General features: G+C 41.3%; 1 protein-coding gene and 1 long non-coding RNA gene across 2 annotated transcripts in view; one reads left to right on the forward strand and one right to left on the reverse strand.

Moving 5' to 3' along the window:
• The window catches only part of LOC128253519 (uncharacterized), a 146,266-nt gene that overhangs the window by 17,664 nt on the left and 107,872 nt on the right, over positions 1–20,730 (reverse strand). The window lies entirely within an intron of this gene.
• Positions 9,593–10,404, forward strand: LOC128253517 (uncharacterized). The gene is made up of 2 exons (XM_052981975.1): positions 9,593–10,189; positions 10,245–10,404. The coding sequence occupies exons 1-2, from the start codon at positions 9,702–9,704 to the stop codon at positions 10,336–10,338; spliced, it is 582 nt and encodes a 193-aa protein (XP_052837935.1). The 5' UTR covers positions 9,593–9,701; the 3' UTR covers positions 10,339–10,404.

Raw genomic sequence — 20,730 nt, forward strand, 5'->3', positions numbered from 1 at the left:
AAAGCTGATGACTACGAGGGCGTTTCGAGACGACCGAGAGCACTGATGACGTCGTTACAGTTGTCGTTGGGATTCCCCCCTTTCCCATTGCCCTATTCACCAGTCTCCGTCTAAGCTTCGTGTGTTGATGGCACATTGTGCATTTTTCATAATACGCCTGCAATCGTAAGTGGGAAATGTCGCCGTCGCCCGTGCCCATTAATGCAGCAGGGTTTGAATGGGCAGCACAGGAAAGGGAGCGTCTTCGGTGCGTCCGTGGACCACACAAAAGTGGCTTAGCGCAAAGCTGGAAGAATGCGCGCTTTCCGTAGACCCAGCTGAACACTCCACCTTCGTTTCTCCACTATTTCTGACTCCCGGGCACTGTGTGCTCAGAGCTTTGCGGTCGGAGCGCTTTGTTAACTTATCCGTCGGGATTGAAAACAAGCTGGGCTTCTGGTTATAGCTGAATGACTCACTGAATGACTCACTGACTGACTGAGTGACTGACTGACTGGTCTGGCAGACTGACTAGCTGACAGATAGACAACGTAGCAATCCGCAGCCGGCTGGCATCTTGACTGCCGTTGACATTTGAGGCATGGCCACTGGAGGAAAGAGTGCTACACTAAAAGGAAAAATAGACAACTAAGGTCAAGAGGCTTGATTTGTTAAAGCGGTTTTCTAAGTGCCCAAAACAATGACCTGCCAGCTTAAGCTCTTCGTGTTTGAAATGAGTTTATATTTTGGATTATACACATTTGTATGTTTTAATTAGTATTTAGCTATTTATCCCTACATTTTATGACACCTGAAGCCCCTTTTTTTTCTCAATGTAACTGAGCAATTTCTTAGGATCGAAGAACTGGGAAACGCCTGGGGATGCAGCTCTTTGAATTATGCAGATGGGCAGAACCGAGCCGCCGGTTGAGAATTAAGGGGAGTGCGGCCAAGGAGATTGATGCCCTCTCTCTATGGATGGACTATTGAAAGTCCTGCAGACGGCAGAAAAGGCAGTCCAGGCAGAGCAGGCAGACCACGTGCTCGGCATCCAGCCGTGGCCTCATCAGTCATTGATACGCCTTCGTAATCGTTGTCATTGCCGCAATCTACGCCCAGTTCGGCAGCTCCGGTCAATTCCGGTCGACTTTGGCATATCCCCGGACTTCATTACGGCGCAGTGTGCACGGCGAATTCATTTACATTGGTCCTCAGGTTAATTTTGACAAATGGCTTCGATCTCCCTAATGTATTGGAGTAATTTAGCAAAATTAATGCCCTAATTAATCAGACGGCGTCTTCGTTGCCATACTAAAACCCATAGCAAACCCATCCAATTCCCCGCCCAAAGACAATCTGTCCGTTATCTCGGCCTTATCGATGTGTATTGGCTGCCTGTCTATTTAGCAATCAGTTGCGCAGCTTGTCTATGTCTTACCGGTATCGGGGGTACTGCGGTACTACGGTACTGGGAATGGGAATGGAGGTCGTATAATGAGGCTTAGTTTGTAGCTTAACTCGGGTGCATGAGGAGAAGCAAGGAACACGGGACAAGGAACACGGGACTACGTGAGAAGCGTGAAAGGAAATGTGCGGCCGGAGTGAGCACAATACGCCAATCAGTGTGGCAAATAAATTGGTATAGTTCGAGCCACCGTCCTCCTGATGAGCAACGTATGCTTGTTTGCTTGTGTGTTTGGCCTGATCTAATACGCAAAGTTTCTGATTTAATGCCACCACCGTTGGCGGACAGCTGGTTTTGGATTGCTGGCCGTAATTTGAGAAACCCCAGCTTCGCGGCTTAGAGTGCCGAATGCCAAATGAGGTGGGGTAACACTAAGGAACCCCAAACAATAAGTTGAAATAAATACAAAGTTATTAAAAAAATTGGGTATGTAATATTTAGTTCAGGAAATTGCAAGTAATGTATATGTACTATTGCATTATTTTGTGACTAGATCCTGGAATATATGAACATGTGGTAGCCTTAGATAAGCACATATATGTTATCTTTAAGGCTTAAGGCTTCATACACTGAGTTCTGAAATTGTATTTTAGAATTTCTTAGGATCTAAGCAATGTGCAATTAATTATATTTTGACATTTGAAATTTAATCTGGAATTTGGGGAAATATGTCTTGTAGCGGAAACCGGATTCCATGCCTAAACATTAGATTGAATTCAAACAGCGATAGGCCCGGTGTTTTATTGCATAATTATGCCATTAATGTTGGAATCATAACAGACAGACAGACAGCGAGGGGCTGCGTGGCTTCCTCTTCGAGGAGGAAGAAAAAACTCAATTGGTAACAAAGATATTTAGCAATTTCCGGGTGCTCCCCTGCTCCGTTCATGTTGATAAATTCGCCTGAAAATAATTTAATTTTGTAATTTTGCCGTTATGACGACGATGCCGACGACGACGACGACGACGACAACAACAACGAGCTGAAAGACTTTGCCTCCTCAGCCGCGTAATTTTTCCACTTTCGCTATCGACTTTTCCGATGTCGCGCCGCCGTCGTCGCTGAGAGTTGTCAGCTCGCCAAAACGCAAATTGGCATAAATGTTTGCAGCATTGACAAAACGGTTTTGGCATAAACACGAAGCCCTATCGGTATCCTTGATCTAAATTGTGCACAACCGCAAGCGATCAATAAGGACCTGGACTTGGATGAGTGTATTACACAGGTCTAGGCGCCATCGACGAGGTCAAGGATGAGTTGGCTTCGTCGTGGGTCGTGGTTCGTGAGAATTTGCATAAACAACAGAACTGGAAGGTTGAAACCTCTTAACTTTGGCGCCGATAAAGTTCCGCCTCTGGGCCACTTTCATCTCTTTCTACCACCTATAAAAAAAAAAACTGTATTATGAAATTAACAACTTGTAAAAGCAATTTTAATAAGCATTTGTGATAATAATTGCCGTTGTCTCCCACTTTTAGCTGCAACTGCACATTCGGGGTGACAAGATAGCAGTAGAGTGCTCTCCGTGGTCGTGCACGTTTTCTGCCGAGCTGGCATATTCTTTTAATTTCGCAATTAAATATTTAATGAGCTGCGCCGGGCGACAGCAGACTCAGCAATGCGGCATTGGTCTCATTAGGAGCAGAGAGTTGAGGGGGTGGCAGCTGCACAGATACGAATAATTGTGGCCGGTGACGGGGCATTTCTGCATTTCGGGTCTAGTCTAATTGCCTACATTTAGCATTTAAGCCAACTTAGACAAAGTTCCTCTCGAATGTGCAGGCGCAGGCACAATTCACTTCATTGCAGCAGATCTGATCCGTATCGAAGATTCACCTCGAATTTAATTCGAGAAGTGACTATTTCAGAGCAGCTCTCTCATTCGATATGCTAATGAGTAGACTGGAGTTCAACGGCAAGTGCAAGGTGATTACCCGGGCTCTGTATCGATTGTACACAGTCAAAAAATAGGATATCATATTGTTAACATCTTTGTTATAAGTGTATAATATCTTACAAGAATAAGTTTTTTTATACAAGGCTTCTTTAACCTCTAGAATAGTCCTAAAAATGAAAAGAATGGATTCTTTCGTATACAACTTAACTTCATTAACGTATACAACTTAAAAGCATCGACATTAAACAGTTAAAAAAATTATATCATATTGTTTATAATATCATACAAAAATTCGTTTTTTAACATCTGACTTCTATTACCCTCCAAAAAAGTCCAATTTATAAGGATCCAACAAATACAATTTATTATGATCTATCAAATCTATATTTAAATACATTTCCTTTCTGTGTATTGAGGCGAGTTTCGTGGAACTTTCAACTTAGGCCTGGTCAGGTGCCTAATTGTTCCCCTGTGAATATGGAATGTTACTGCGAATTCAGTAGCCATCGTTTTATGTGCACTTCACATGCAATTGCAAAATTAATTGCATACTCCTTTGCTGACTTTAAGGCTCTGTTCGTGCCGGATCCTGACCGCAGAACCCGGCTTTAATCGTTGTATGACCACGCCCCCACTACGCCACGACGCCACAACGCCCATCACGCCCACCACCGACATTCGCGTTTGGCGAACGGCGACTGGCGACAGCCAGTGCTATGTGCAATGGTCTTGCAAATCGAATGTCAATTTTCGACTCATTTCACGGAACACTTGAATTGGTTTGCAGGAACCGCCGAACAGCAGGAGCAATAGCAAAGGCAAAGGCAAAAGCGAGTGGAAGTGGATGTGGAAGTGGACCAACCAGCCAACCAACCAAACACTCGTGGAGGACTTGTGTTTGTGCTCTTTTCGTTTGGCTTAATCGTAAAACTTCTGTTTTCGATGGCATCGACGACAAGCCCAGTACTCCAGGGTCCTTCGCACTGACCCGCACATCCAGTATTGTTTTCTCTGGCCTTATTATAGCTGCCTAGCTCAGATCGTTATATGTGCGAGTGTATGGTTATATAATGGCGAGGGCGGTTCCCAAATATCCAGTTAAAATTTAATAATCACTTAAATTGTAGTTATAACATATAATTGTGACATGAAAAAAGCCGAAAGGCAGAAAGTAAACTCAACATAATATGGTTATCATTTGGGAAAGAGTTTAGTAGGTATTTGTAGGAGATTTTGAAAGCTTAACGAATTTAAGTTGTTGGAGTTCCATTTAGTGTTGGTACACTTGTTGGTAGATAATATTTTAAGTTTTTTAATGTTGAACAAACAATCCGAACTTTAGTTATGGCTTCAAACATATTATGGAATTGAGCAAGTATATTGATAACAATACAAACTAATATTTTCATTTTAATTTTTTATATATTTTTCGGAGATCTTGATAGTTTTGTAAATTTAACTGGAATGATCAAACCTATATCCTGATACAATCATTTGGCCTCTCCTCGCATTTAACACGACTTTGGAATCCACCGTAATTGTGCCGCGGTTCGTTTTGGTTTTAGCTAGTCCAAAGTCCGCCGTCCGTCGTTCGCAGTTCGCTTAATGCTTTCAAGTTTCAATATATCGTCAATGGGCGCCCACATACTTTAGCTGCAGATAGCGCAGTTCAAGGCTCGACGAATGGCCAGTGGTTAAGCCCCCTAATTGCGTGGCCCGTGACGCCAGAATCTCATCCTCGGTGCCCTCTGCTGTCCTGTGTGTGTGTGTGTCGAGTGTGTGTGTAAGTGTCCCAAAAGTGTGTCAGATGTGGAGGAATCGGGAAATCAAGGGGCCGGCGTGTGTTGCAATTTCTGAATCGCTTAAGCTGTTGCTGTTTCTGCGGTCGATTTTCCATTAAATCGAATCGTCCTGGCACTCGTATTGGTTTTGCGGTCATATCACCGCCGTCCGGTGGTCATCTGCACTCCCCATCCAATTGAGAAAACCCCACCCCGTTTCCATTCCCATTCCCAATCGCATTCCCAATGCCCCCACATCATCGGCTGTTGTAATGGCCGTGGTCTTCAGCTATCGAGTGTTTTTCGGTAGCCAGGGAAATGGACTGACTGACCATATTCCGCTTGGGCATTCTGTCCCTCAGTTTTTCGAAAGATATCGAAGCACACAACAAAGTTGCAGGGTAATTCCGTTCGCTGTGCATATTTTCCTTTACGCATTTTCATGGCGGTTCAATATAAGTGCCAAAGTTCAGAAATAATTCCGCGGAAATGGAAATGAAGTTATGCAACAATGTTTCCTCGTTCATGGCACATAAACTGTGGAGGGTTGGAGGTTTGCCATAGTTGTAGTATGATGTTTAGTGTTTAGTTTTTGTGCCAGACATCCGACAGAAGGGGGAATTACGAATAAGGCACCCATCCAACCGACAACCCAACCCACTCTCAACCCGTTTTGTTGGCCTTGATGTTTTTGCGGCTGAAGGTTCGCCTCCGCCATGTCCTTTGTGCAGCGAAGTGCAAAACTTTTCAATGGGCAGCCGAGTGGAATTGACTGCACACGTAACCGAACCGAGCCGAAATGCAGGAAAAGTGCTCTTGGCGATGCCAGCAGCTTTTCCCATTCTCACCCCCTATTTTCCCCAATCCACCATGCTGGCAAGACTTTTAACGAATTTCATTTAACAAACTGTGGCTCCCCGGACACATAAAAGGTGTCGCACCAGAAAAGGCGAAACAACGACCACAAATGCGCCAATTGTGTGTGTTATTTATGGCTTTAGGCGAGTGTGTGTATGTGTGTAACTACAGAGAAAAAATGGAAAGGACCAAGTCAAAAGGATAACACATTTCACAAATACGAGTGTGCCCTCAAAGTAAGTGAAAGACAAAAATTAAATGTAATATTTTTAAATATTATTAACAATATAACATGATTTTCGCACAGTGCTTCTGTTTCCGTAGAATGCTCGTTGATTATTTATGGGCCACCGAAAACGAGAACATTCATTAAATTTGTATACATTCAACGAGTATGAGGATGTAGGATGTTTGTGCTGCGCTTGTGCTGGTAAATTGGTACATTCTATTAAGGTTCGGTCTTACCAAAGAATGGGTTATGAGCGTGCCCTGTTTTTCCCCCATCATCCGGTGTACATACTGGTATACTCATTAGCGCGCGTTGCCCGTTATCATCAATTTGCATTAAATAACGAAACGCTAAAAAAGTTTAACGACTAAACAAATTGCCAACTCCCCAGCACAGTGAAACAACAGCAACAGAAGAAGCGTTTGGGGAGGGGATTTCCCCATTTGCCGTTGATTAACAGTTTGTGTGCTGTTGTTCCTCTTTGCCCTATGCCCTCTGAACTCTCTGCCTTTCCTTCCCTTCCCTTTCCCCCGCAAAAAGGGTGTGCGTGGATGGTGCCTCTTGATGTATTTATTTATGCGACACGCGAAATGATAGATTTCTGCCATCCACATATTTATCAAAATGAAAAGCAGAAAGAAAAGTAGAGAAACGAAAACAAAGCTCAAGGGAACTGGCATATCCGAATTTGGAATGTCGCTGAAACACTGAGGAGCAACTAATTTAAAAAGTTTCTTCAAATATTGAATTAGTAATTATCAATCTTAAAAAAACATAACTATTCTTTGAATAATAATTGTTAAAAAATATAAACACTCAATAGTAATGTAAAAAAGGAGGAAAGAATGTAATGAATAAGTATCCGGCTTGAAGGACTATGGAAAACTAGGCTTATACTTATTAACTACGCCAAAAAAGAGCCTTACTATTAGTATACTTACAAACAGTACACATGTCTTTGAAAACTTAAGTCGCTGTGCATTTTCTCATATTTGGTTTTTGACTGAGTTGGGGCAGGCCATGTGGCACTTTGGTGGCACTGCAGGGCAGCGAGAGCAGAAATTTTTTGTTGGCCTTTCAGAGCAATGTCGGGACGCGAGCTGAATGCCAAAAATGCGCTGATAAATTATATGACATGGCATCATGTGTCACACGTGGAGCGGGAGATGCTGGCAAGTAGGCAACGAATCGGGATTCGGGAATCGAGAATCGGGAGGGCAAACACAAATAGACGTGCCAGGTTGTTTTTTTTTGGAGGACACGAGAGGTGACTGTGACGTGCTGTCAGATTCAAGAAGTGGGAAATTATTTGAATAATCCCCATTGTTGGGGGAATTTGTCTAGCTTCGGATTCGGTGCGGATCGCACCTGATTGCTGGCGGGGAATGCGCCGAAATATTTCATCTTTATGACTTTAATATCCTGTGTGGCTGCAAGCAGCTGCCAATATCCTGTCTGCACTTTGCTAAATTTCAAGGGATCAAAGTGGAGTTTTCCAACCCCCCACCCTAGATCAAACATATTAACTTAATATTTCGCTGCCCTCCCCGATGTTGCCAACAAAAGGGAGCGTTATATGAGCTTGTTTGTATGAGTATGAAATGACATTTTAATGCCACGTTATATTTTCATTGTTGTTGCTGTTTGTCACCGTCTTCTTTGTCGTTGCCGTTGTCGTTGCTGTTACCGTTGTTATTGTTGTTGTTGTCGCCATCATTGTCCTGACGCTGCGCCCTCACGTCCTGTGACGCAAGGATTCAGTCGGCGAGCGAGCATGGAACGCTTTGTGGCAACATGTAAAATCCATTTATTTTGACATGAAGCACATAAATCTATATTTGATCCATTTCTTTCTCTCTCCATTTTTGTGGATGTGGGTGGAAGGTGTGAAGTCATTTCCTTGGCTATAGAAATTCCCATCTCGTCTTTGTCTGCTTTAAAAAAATCAAATTTGACGTTTGTTGTAGAAAATGACATTTATGCTTTTCAATTTCACGTTGCGTACACCCGTCCCTAATTGAACTTAGCCGGGGATAAGTCCTGAGTGCTTTGAATCGAACCGAACGGAATGGAATGGTATGGAATCTAGTTCACCTGCCATTGATGATGGGCTTCCGACTACTGGCAGCTGCACACACAGTGCATGATTGTGGGTGAGCGTCTGGTATCGGTGGAGCCCATCCAGCATAATTGATTGCACTCAGTGTTGCAGTTGCAGATACTGGTGCTAGATCAGTAGTGCATCTAGCGTTGCAACACTGCCGAGTGCCACGCCCTTTTGGGCCACGCCCCCGTGCCAAAAACAAGGGCTTATCATTTATACTCTTCAAATTGGTCGAGATGCGCTTGTGTAAGAATTCGTTTTCGGTTTGTTATAAAATAAAACCGCTACTATTTGAAACATTTTTTGATAATCATCCGGCTCGAAGGACCATAATTAATGTTTTATTAGATCTATGCAAATTTCTGTTTTATCTGTAATTCTGGTAGCATGCGCCTATTATACCATTTCCCTAACAGCTGTAATACCTGCAATAGAGCATCACATACGCGACTCTGCGAACTGTTAATATGAATTATGTTGTTATGAATGTTGCATTATTTGCTTCGCAAATGTCATTTCGAGGCTTGCCACGCGGGAGGACTCTAATTCTAGATGTGATCCTGATGCCGGGATGCTGTTCCTCTTGCTCTACTGTTGTTGCTTTAACAGCATGCTGTTTCTGCTTGGCCTGCTCTTCGATGATTAATTATATTGCTTTTGTTCTATTTCTGCTGCGTCTTTTGCAATCCAACTGAGTGTGTGCCACTATTTGTTATTGTACGCGTTTGTGTGGGCATATGGGTGTTACAACTTTGTAAGCCGAACCGAACCGCCCGCCCGTAACTCGTATAATTCATACGTATCTGCGTACTTGTGTATGTTATATCCCTGTGCTCGCATTTACAATTTACATTGTTCACCAGCGCTGCATTCAAACAATGCGGTTTAACACTCCACACTCACACGTTTATTGCATTTGACATTGTTTCAAAAGTTAAGTTGGGCTGTGGCCACATCAGCTCACAACTTATATAAGTCTGGAACACCCGTGTGTGTGTGTGTGAGTAATGAAATCATAAATCTGGCACGGCAATTGTAATCATGTTCTCCACAACAAGCGGGGGATAGCGTAAGCAGTTAAATAGTTGTTGCATCTGCCAAAGGCATCAGATCTTCCCAATAAATATTTTACACAGGCAGAAACATTAAAATCAATTCAGCTAAAAAATTGTTAGTCTCTTTAAACCAGAAATTTAATGTGAACTTTTAGGTTTAATTGTAAGTTAGACCTTTGTTTGATCCTATATTAATATTTTGCAATTTAAACATACAGAAGCCCTTGTGTAAACATTCATTATCTAGCAACACAAAATTTAACCTATCGTTGGGAGCCAAACCAAATTGTACAGTCATTGAAAAATAATTTTAAAAACTAAAAAAGACCATAATGCTTTCCGTAAGGCGAGTTAAGGCCAAAACAATTGGCAAAAATAAGAGAATGAAAGTGCCCAAAACGGATCCACAGCAGCAACGTTTTTTGAAGACCTGCTTTAAAAAAAAATCCTCTGTGCCACAAAATCAAAAAGTTTGGAGGCGAACTGTGGTGCAGACCAAACCTAAGAAAAAATTCAAGATACCCAAGCTATTTCGCATAGATCGGGTTACGGGTCTACCGGTGGACTACGAAATGACGGTTCATCGAGTGATGCACTACGTGAATCCCCATTTGAGCAACCAACAAAGTGCCGAGGAAGTTCTAGAGGAGCTGCTGACCAAAATGTTTGCCAAGGGAATGATCCAGTGTTGCCAAGTTCATCAGCAGGTCAACAAACTTCATTCATTGCTCAAAAACAATTGCAAATGCCAACAGATAAGCAAGATCGACAAAGACAGTCGGGAAGCAAACGAGAATTTGAGTAATTTTCATAGTGCTTGGTAAGCTTCACGACTAAGTTCTGAAATAAAAACCTTATTAATCGTATTTCCTCAGCAAACTAGGACCTCGCCGAATCTTAAGCCCCAAACTTGGTCCCACGTACATGAGTAGGTTTAATTTCAACCAGCTGAGGATTAAAAGCACCTAATGTGTCAATAATGTCAAAGCAGGTAATGTTTTGGTTAGAGAAAATTCAATAATGTGAATAAGTTAATAAATATTTTGTAATTTTAGTTATTTTCACTAGTGTAATTTTAATTAATGACTATAAAAAACCCCTGACGAACTTTAATTAAATGTTATATTAAAGCTTCGCTTGAGCGTCTGAGTAATCTAGTTATAAAGTTGAAGGCTGCTTAATGGGGAAATTTCTTCGTGCTCCAGAGCTTTCTTCCTCTTAAGGAAGCAGTATTTTACCTTCCACATTTAAATGGTCTCAAAGGCAAACATAAGATTTCCGAGCTGTGCCTTAAATTAAATTTGAAAATTGCATTGGAGAACTGTATTCAAGTTTGTGTGTGTGCATGCTACACACTTTGTGTAGAGACTCTCGTAAAAATAACAACTGGCCGTATATAAATTCGTTCAAAGTGCAATGCCGAATGGTCAGTTAGGGTCATTCCAGCTCATATCTATGAATTTATTTGCGCTCGCAGTGCAAAAATGAAATGAGATTTATGGCTAGTCTGTGTGGGTGGATGTGGATGGTGGGCGGTAATCCGTCGGGTTCACCAACTATTGGCGGCAGTTCATCCGGCCAGCCAACCAATCGATGACCACAGTTTCAGCTCTGGCAATTATCGCCGCCGACAATGGCACTCGAATGCATTTAACAAATTGAATATAAATTCCTACGTAGCCCTTTTCCTTCGCACCTTTTAACTTGGCAAACAACCAATCAGTGGCCAAATCTTTTAATTAAGAAGTTTGCTCGCTCGAGGCGTCTGCTACGTGAGCTTTTCTCCGACCTCTGGTATAATAAAATTCACGCTAAACTTAACTAATTTCGCGAGAACTCGATTGAACGTAAATAAAACCCAAATGAAAATTTCACAGCAAGACGCCTTCATCGTTTTTCCAGGTCTCTTTTCCTTGTTGCCTTTGGCTGAACGCGAATCAATGCGTTTGCGAATAATTCATAAAGGAGCAAAAAAAAAAAAAATAATATCAGTCGAGCGTGCTAACAACTTGGCTGCCACGCCCACGCCCACCTCCTGCTCCTCCGCCCACTTTCCACCTTCATTTCGAATATGAGTAAGTGGAAGGAGAGAATCTGTCGGCTTTAGTTATTGATGAGGCTGCTGCTGCTGCTGTGCGTGTGCCGGCAGCAAATGGCAATGGAGCTTTTGTGGCATTACGTATACGTAATATGCAATCAATTTTCGCACAAAGAAATCTGTTCGGTTGTATGCAGATTGCATAAAGGGTTTTTGGCCTTCTGCTCGGACAGTAAAAGCTGCTTTCAATATGACACGGCATGAATGCTTCCTGCAGAGAAATAAAAATTGTTAAGCTTACGCGTCTTCTGTTCCATTAAAAATATATTTGTTGGGTTTTTCTGTTTTTTTTTTCGCTTTTGTTAAGAAATGGTAAATATCATCAGATAAGCTCTTAATGCACAATACTTTAAAACACCTGGAAGATAAGAACACAGACTTAGTGAAGATGGAAATCATATCTTTGTAAATAAGATGAACTATTATATAAATAAACTAGAACACTTTAAAGGACTTTAGAACTTTGTATTGCATTTAGGTTTTATAATATTAAAAATTAGTATTATATGATTAAGAAATTGTCATTACTGCATTCATTGTAAGTAATCATTAAGTAAACTATTTTGTGAGCTCTTTCCATATCAATATATCAAGGTAAAACAAATCTGCTAGGAAATACTATGAAGTTTACAGGACGTTATCGCAATTTTACTAGTGCAATAACGCCAGCAGTTCTTCTTGAAACAGTGCTCTAGATGAAAAGGCTATCGATGGCGGGGAGTGGTGCCAAATGTGCGGTAGCCACGCCCATTAGTTATTCGCTGGAAATTATGCCAAAGTGTTTGGCCAACACCACCACCCACTTCACCTCCATTTTTCGCCCTTCTTCGCTACTCATTGCTCCTCATTGGGCGCGACAGCTAAAAAGCCAGCTGCGATGCATTGATGTCAATGATGGCGACAAGTGCACTCCGCTTCCTCATCCGGATCCGCGTTCGCGTCCGCACATCCGCATCCGCATTGTGCCGCTGTCAGAGGCGGGAGTCGATCGAGTGGTTTGACTGGAGGAGGAGTAGCTATTGGCCAGAGAGATTGGGGTTTGGGGATTGGGGACTGGGAACTGGGGCCACTTGAGCCAAGTTGACAGACAGCACACAACGAGCGCGCATTTAACATTGTCTGAACGAGTGCCATTGTGGAGCACTTTTGCCAGCGGAGTGGAGTGAAGCAACCGGCACTGCCAATATATTTTTGCCACCCGGAACCAGGAAAGTCCCGTGCGTGCGGAAAGTCGGTTAAGCGCCTGGTAAATACGCCAAGTAGCCAACTCTAGACCTCCCATTCGCCATTCGCCATCCTCCATCCGCCATTTTCCATCCTCTTTGTGTGCACTAATTTGAAGGGGCAGCTACGTTTCGAAGTGGCTGCCTCTTCTCTAGCATAATTTGATGCGTTTTTAAAGGCAATTGCACGCCGTTTTGCGCAATACATTTGCCGGAACATTGCCAGCTAGCAACTGTTGACCCGAGGAAATGTACTCTTCAACAGCTTTGGCTAAAGGCTTGGCCAGCATAGGCAGCTTGGCCAAGTTGGCCAGAAGGCCATCATAATCGGGAGCAGAACCAAAGCAAAGACGTCAGGGTAAATATTCGAGTGGATAATTATGATGACCCTTTGCCTACACTTGGTGAAAAATTGCCCCTTAATAATATGGACTACTGTAAAAAAAAAACATAAAAATGTTATTCAGTTGACTAGAACAATCATATTTTAAACATATATTAAAAACTATTTTTAACCCAAAGAAAGTGCACTAACTTAAGCCACTATTAAAAACTATTCGTAACAATCTGCGGGCTTGCCTAAGCTAGTAAAAAATAAAGAAAGTTCAGTTTCTTTACAATGTATATTTTAAACCCAAGGTAAATGCAACTTAATTTCAGATTCTTGGTCAGATTACTTTTTTTCAAGTGCAGACACTTCAGCTTTCGGTTTTTTTTTTGCACTGGGGCGGCCAACTTAAAAATGTATAATTTAATTTTGCGGAAAATAATGTTGCGCGTGGCCGCTGAATATTCATGGCTAATTTATCAGCTGTCCTGTGACTCTTGCTCCGGCTCCTAATTAGCATTTACAAGAGCTAATTGGCATAAATACCCAAGGAGCTGGACAGCAAAAGCATCCTCGAGAGGTTGCTCCATTTGGCGCTGGATTGCCAAAGTTTTTTCGTCCTCAGATGACCAGATGGATGGCTCAATCTCCCTGGGCCGCCTTGCTTTTCCATCCACTCAAAGTGTGTTTATTTTGGGGCGAATGCGTGTCCACTTAAAGCTTAGCAGGAATGTCGAAAAGGAATTCTGTTTGCCCAGCGAATGAGTCCTGCTCATTGAGCAGGGCTTACATTCCCGTTCCAATCCAATCCAATTCTTATCCCCCAGCGATACGCGCTATTTGTTCAAGTCTTTGTAAGGGGCGTTTTCTGACCCTTGAGAGCTGAAATCTTGTTGCACTGTCTTTCGAGTTTTATTTAAGCTTCAAAGTTTATTCCTTTTCTTTTTCCTTTAAAGAATGTGCAATTGTTGTAATCGAAATAGAACAAACTACATATCTTGCTCTTATACACTTTTTGTTTACACATTGATTATTAAATCAAAATTTAAAAAAGAAACCCATTAATCAGCTAAGAAATTACATGACGAATGTACCCTCCTCTTCTGTCCTTTTGCTCGACTTGTTCACCTTGATTTTTAAGACCTTTCTTGGGAATGGGAACTATGAACTGGACATAGAGCTGACTAAACGGCGACAGTTGGCGAGTTCTCCTGGCTTGCCGGCTAAATAAACAAACTAGATGACCCCCATCGCTTCAGTTAGCGATAACATTGTGTCCTGTTGCTCTCGAAATCCCACCATTCGCCTGATTGCTTTTGTTGCCCTGTTGCTGGCGTGCAACAATATTGAGATATCGTCTCAAGTGTAAATTGTTATTGACACTTTGCGTGATGCTGTGGCCCTATGTTCAGCAGAAATATCATCACCACTCGTCCAGTTATTTCTCCATGGCTGGCTGTTGCTGTTGTTTACTTCCTGGCATTTGTTAGCTTTATGCATTTGATCAGCATCAGCTACAAACAACAGAGCAGATGTCTTGCTGGAAATTTTAATCAAACTGCAAAATTTATTTGATTCTCTTTATGAGAGCATGCAGTTAATTAAAGACGAGACATAAGAAAAGTATCTCTTTAAGCCTTTTGCCGTCAGTTGAATCAGAATGTTGGCTTGTCAATGAGTGTCTTTGTCTCAATCTCAGAACCTTTATTCATGACGACCTTCATAAGTCAATTCTATATTCAAGAGACGGAAGACGAAAATGATTGAATGGAAAATCATCTGCGGACGCTCTCCTTTCATTCACAAAAGCTGGGAAATTCGCAATAAAGTGAATCGTTTCCTTGAGCTCATTTCAATATTCTGTTTAAGCATTTTATAATATTATCATTGTGCCTTTTATATTAAATTCCGAGCAGCGAATGACGACGCACGACCAGCAGATTTATTTTTTATGTGCCTTTCTTGGCACGACGACACTCCTCCGCCTTTCGGTTGAGGAGTATGTACCATATATGTTAATAAAGTGCGTAAACTCGACCAAAATATGTACATTGGAGGCTTGGGAAATATGCATGATTGTGTTACGCCCATAAAGCAAACACACGTACGGCCGGGCCGGGAAATACTCGCATGCATGCGAAAAGCGACATAAACAAGGCCGAATGACAAGAAAATCGCATAAAACCCGTCCGTTAGTGCCCGCTGGCAGCCGTAAAGTGCAACGCAGTCGCAAAATAAAGAAATATGGAGTCAATAAAGGCAAATTTTGCGCCTCCGATCCGATAAGAGAGCAGGCAAATTGCAATTTTCTTAAGATTCCAGAAGGAAGTCGTCGGTGGATGAATTAAAGCGATCCTTTAGTTGGAAATTTCCTTAAAACATACAAATAAAATGTTTTATATGAGAATTTCAGATTAATAAAAACCACATTTAGTCTAAAGAAGTTCATTTTTTTTCAGTGGTAACCAAATTTAAAAGCTGGTAACTTCGCTAATCCCTTCATTCGCCCAAAAAGCCTAACAGGCCCTACATTGTGAACTAAACCCTAAAACCTTTGCCAATCCAGCAACTTTCTATTAAGCATAATTTGTTTTCATTACACAAAAGTTGTGCTGGCGGCAGCTTTCACTCCATTCCCGTGCCCACCAGAAAATTTAATTGGACCTATGTAGAGGAGTAGAATGAAATGTATTTACATGGGGGCAACATCACCCAACATCAACAGCACAAAGGCTAAAATCAAAAAATTGCCTCGGGGTCTGTTATTTGTTCTACTAGAGAAAGCGATGGTCTCAACAACCACAACAAACTTGCAATCAAAGTTTAATGTAAAACTTCTACAGTCCGAGGTCGAAATGGAAGTCATTTTCATTACTGTCGCGGCGATTACTCAGCGACTGATTTGTGTTTGATCTCTGGACCACTTTTTGGGGGGCGGCGTTGTTAAACAAATGATTTGGCATCGAGATGGGAGTGATGGTAACAGTTCATTTGCCTCGCCCAAGAGTCAACTTCTAGTGCCCTAATGAACGATATCCTGCCAGATATCCTGTCCGGTATCCATCTGGCAACTGGCAACTGGTTTTGGCCCCAAAAGCGGGGCTAATATGCAAAGGCTCTTATCTGAAGTGTGACGTGGGTAGGCGACGCTCGACGCTCAATGGTGTTGGTATCAGTATCAGTATTGGTGATGGTGATGGTTCGGTCCAGTCAAAAGCAAACCCGCACAAAGCCGGAAAACGTGGCAATTGTGTGCCGGGCCCAGCATCTCCAAAGCTCTGACGTCCTACTCCTCTGCACTTAGAGAAAATTTGTTCTGAAACTATTTTTGCGTATTTTCATTTGATTTGTTCCTAAATTTATATTTAGACGTTTTTTTTTTCGTATGTCAAAAAATTATTATTATTAAAAAAATAAGTTTGATTTAAATACTTATTTCGGGCTTAGAGTGAAAAGAAGTAATAAAACATATTAAAATATGATATATTTATTTTGATAAACAATTATAATAATTTAGGTTTTAAATACATACATTTTTTAAGTTGTTTGGGTAATTTGTATGCTTTCTATTACAATGCACATACATTTTTGAAGGGTTGTTTGAGTTTTTCTAATTGCAATTTTAAGCTATGTATTCTGTATATTTTTTTCGCCATGTAGTTTTACCAGGGGCAAGACGAAAATTGCCATTGTCTTCAAATCGTTGTTAGTGTCGTTGCCAAAATACAAATATTCATTTGTGTATAAGCTGTGAAGGTCGTTTTATAAGACCACCCAAACCGCAAGAAGCCACTCCATCGCTTCATCGTTTCATTCCCATTCCCGTTCCCGAATTTAGCGAAGCGTATAGTCCTATAGTCCTGTAGTCCTGTGGCCCAAAAACCCAGACTCAAACTCAGGACCCAGGCATTCATTTGGTTCGTTGTGCTTCATTCATTAGCTTGCTTTCCGTTTCCGCTTCATTCAATTCGCCCGATGCCTTCGCCAATGCCTTTTCCACTGACTTAATGCCTTCGAAATCTACTCCGACATCGGCTTGGACTCGTACCGTAACCATAGCCGTAGCCGTGGTGGTCTATATCCTGCGTTAAATGTTGGCTGATGTTTATTTCTATGCGGCAATTTTCGGCTGACTCCTCGCAGTTTGCCCCTCGTTTCAGTTTCAGCTTCAGCGTTTTCCACTCCCTTCTACTTCGCAACTCATTTTCAATTTATCTTGCCTAATATCGACATGCTTTTAGGTATATCGCCCTGCCAGGATGCTTGGCTTTGCCCCAAGAAAGGAGGCAAACGGAGTACTGTGTTGTGTGTTAGCTTAGCTGCCATTTCACTTCTTGGCTTATCGACTTTTATTCAAGCATTATTTCAGAATTAATAATTCAATTTCAAGTCGCTGAAAGTGGAGCAGTTTGCTAGGGGGAACCAACTTGAAAACTTTTCAATTTGGGCGTTCCTTTGGTTCTGACCCGCATTTCGGCAGCAGCAGCCGAGTCTCAAATTCCGATTGATTCATTTGTGTGTCAACTGCACTACACAACAACGACGACCATTTGCTTGTTCCCATTGTGGACGCTGTAAATCTTTTGTTGCACTGGCGGCGTCGCCATCGAAACCCCCACTTTCTGTATTAACAATTCGGGCGAAGTGCTCTTCCAGTCAGCTCAGCCGGCTCTGCCCACTTTCATCTATTTTAATAAAGTTAAAAGCCACCCGAAAATGGCTTGAGCTCTGCTACACGAATAAAAAAAAATAGTTAGTATCGTTTTAACAAGTGAATAAAATTTAAAATATGTGCATTCTTTATTTCACTCTCAAATTCCTGTTTTTAGTTTTTATGTTTATTTTAGGAGGGTGCTAAAAATATCATTACGATTTTAAAATCACTTAATAAAGGTGTCTAAAAGTATGCAGTATGCAATTTATCATTTGGATTTAGTACAAAAGAATAAGAGCCTATTTTTTATTGTATATTTTTAGGTTATTCCTGCTTTAAAACTTTAGTAATTTCTGGGTGTTTTAAAATACCATTATTAAATTGTTTGTTATTATTTTTTTTTTATTATTTTTTCATTGCATACTTTTGAACACTCTTTTTTAATGTTTTAAATCTAATGTGGGTGTTTTAAAATGTAAATACTAATTTATATATTATTTTTAGTATACATATATTAAGAAATTACATTTTCATATTATTATACTTGGTACTTTCGCAAATTAAAAGTTTGTTCAAAATAGTTTGGTATGCACTAAATTTTTTTCCAGTCCTTTGGTCTTCTCGGATGCTTGACACATTGCCAGACTCTCCATGCAGCGGAGAATTCAAAAATTTAAAACAGTTTTTTGGTTATGTTTACCGGTTTAGTAGATTAGAGAGTGCTCTGCTCTGCTCGGCAGAATCCTTGCCACAGGGTGAGGAACCCGGACGTAAGCAGAGAAAGCAAAAGGGAAAACAGCACATACTCATCCATAAACATGGAGTTTTCTGCTCCTGGTTTCTCCCGCCTTCTGCCAAGTCAGCCAGTTGAGTTTTTCCAGTTGCACTTTTTACTGCTCCTAGTTCACACTGTTTCCTAAACCCATTCCATCTCTTCGTCCTGGTAGCAAGTGGAAAGTGCTTACATTTTTCTGGCAGCGGAAATGCATATTGCTTCCGGCCTTTTATTCATTTCCCCTTTGCATTTTTTGCGCATTTGCCTCTCTGCCTTTGCTACTGCTTTCGGGCCAACTATTCCAAAAGCCTTGCTAGCGATTCTAGTTTTGTTTTTTTGTGGGGGTTTTTGAGGGGTTTCAGGTTTTGGGAGCCCCGTCGAGGGGCTCTTTACAAATTTTTATGCTGCGGTCATGCCAAAATGCATTGTAAATGGAAGGAGCAAATGTATGCGTATGTGTATGTCGGTATGTCTGCCCTTCAGTGTAAATAAGTTTTGAGTTTGTCTTTCGCTGATGTCGACCGCACTCGGTCCTCCCTTTCACTCTCTCCTCTTTTTGGGGGCAGTGTGAAGAAACAGCGGCAAAAAACTGCAGATTGTTATGGCTGTCAGGACCCGGACCACACTGAACGAAATATTCTGGGATTTTTCTTATTTTCATACGTTTAAAGTTAATCTATTAAACTTAGTGAAACTTACGACAAATGAATTTTAAGAAAATCTGTCTAAAAGTATGCAACAAACGCATAAGCTCAAACAAAAAAGGGAAATAATCCTGCATAACTTCAAAGACATTCCACTGCTTTTGGATTTCTTTGAACGCCCGTTTTAAAATTCCAGCTCTTACATTACCAACGCCATATCCAGTTCTTAAACAACATGACCCATACATTACGTTTTATGGTGGTCTAATTTAAATTTTTCCAGTGCTACACGGTTTCAGTGCCAAATTTCACACACAGATACTGAGCGGTTTTCCTTTGCTGTTTTTTTTTTTCGTTTTGCCTCCTTTGCTTTTTTGCGACTCGATTTGCTCCTGACTGCTGATGATGTTTTTGTCGTTACGCTTTGTGTGGCGTCGTTGGCTGGAGCTGATGTGTTTCTGCGGGTCAAGGGTCAGGGGTCAGCTCCTCAGCAGTCGAGAGCTGTGAGTATGAGAGGGTATCGTCACGAAGCGAGACTGCAGGCCATCATTCGAGAGTGCTACACTAGAATTAATCTTTGTCAAACGGCGTGGCTTTCGTGTCCAGATGAGAGCCCCCGCCGCACATGGCAATTGAGATACATTGACTGGTTCTGGTGCTGGTTCTAGTGCTGGTCTGGCTTGTACAAATCGAAGAACCAATGCCAGGACCAGCTACGTGCACTATCTGTCGATCGAGTTGGACAGGCCTAAGCCGGCAATTCCGCATGCCTCTTACATGGCCGAAAAGCAACCCTTTTAGCCCGAGCCTGTTTCAATCCCATTCTCTAGTCAGTCAGCTCATATGCATAACGTTGACTGAATTTTGCCCTTGCCGGGGAGGCCCAGCAAACAAATTTGCAACCAAAGTGCTTCGCTCCGTGCACATTGGCACATTTTTAATACACTCCAGTCCGGCAGGGTCTGCTTCTCTCATTTCTGAGTGGGCGTGAGCTTGAAAAATAAATGCACAGGGAAAATTTTGGAACCTTAAGAGGTATAGAAAGCCAGATATATATTTTAAAATTAAAAGTAAAGTAAAGAAAGCATTGAAATTTAATTAATACAATATATATATTATATTTCAATATATATATATTTTCCTTTCTGTTGTTTTTAAGGTGTCAAATTAAGACTGGAGATTTATCTAAGCTTATGAAAATGTGACTAAGGTTAATAAGCAAATAAAATAATTTACAATTTGTATGTCAAGTATTGTTTTTATGCTATGGCTCAATGCGGTAAAATCAAAGGACATAAGTAATAATTTTACAAATTAATCAAGACTTATTTTAAATTAAAATACTACTTAAAGTGTATAAAAAAATAAAACATTTTAACATTTTTATCACAAGTATTGACTCTGAACTGAGAATTTAATTAATATATTTCCGAAATATACCAAGTCTTATTCAGTAATCATTAAGGGATTTCAATTGTGTCTATGCCAAAACTTTAAAGTGTGCTGCCCTCGGTAAGTAAGTCTAATCTCGTTCCCCACACAGACTCGCCTTTGCCTTCTGGTAACACGTGTCTGGTAGTTTTCAAGTGCTTGCAGCTTGATTTGATGTAATTTATTGAAAATTTATACAAATTTGTGC

The sequence above is a fragment of the Drosophila gunungcola genome, assembly GCF_025200985.1.
Source record: "Drosophila gunungcola strain Sukarami chromosome 2L unlocalized genomic scaffold, Dgunungcola_SK_2 000037F, whole genome shotgun sequence".
In the NCBI taxonomy this organism is placed as follows: Eukaryota; Metazoa; Arthropoda; class Insecta; order Diptera; family Drosophilidae; genus Drosophila; species Drosophila gunungcola.

What these genes read in the sequence shown, in the direction of transcription:
- LOC128253517 (XM_052981975.1), top strand. Translation starts at nt 9,702, where the DNA reads ATGCTTTCCGTAAGGCGAGTTAAGGCCAAAACAATTGGCAAAAATAAG. An exon ending in AGTAATTTTCATAGTGCTTG is followed by an intron (nt 10,190 to 10,244) that starts GTAAGCTTCACG and finishes GTATTTCCTCAG; the next exon opens with CAAACTAGGACCTCGCCGAA.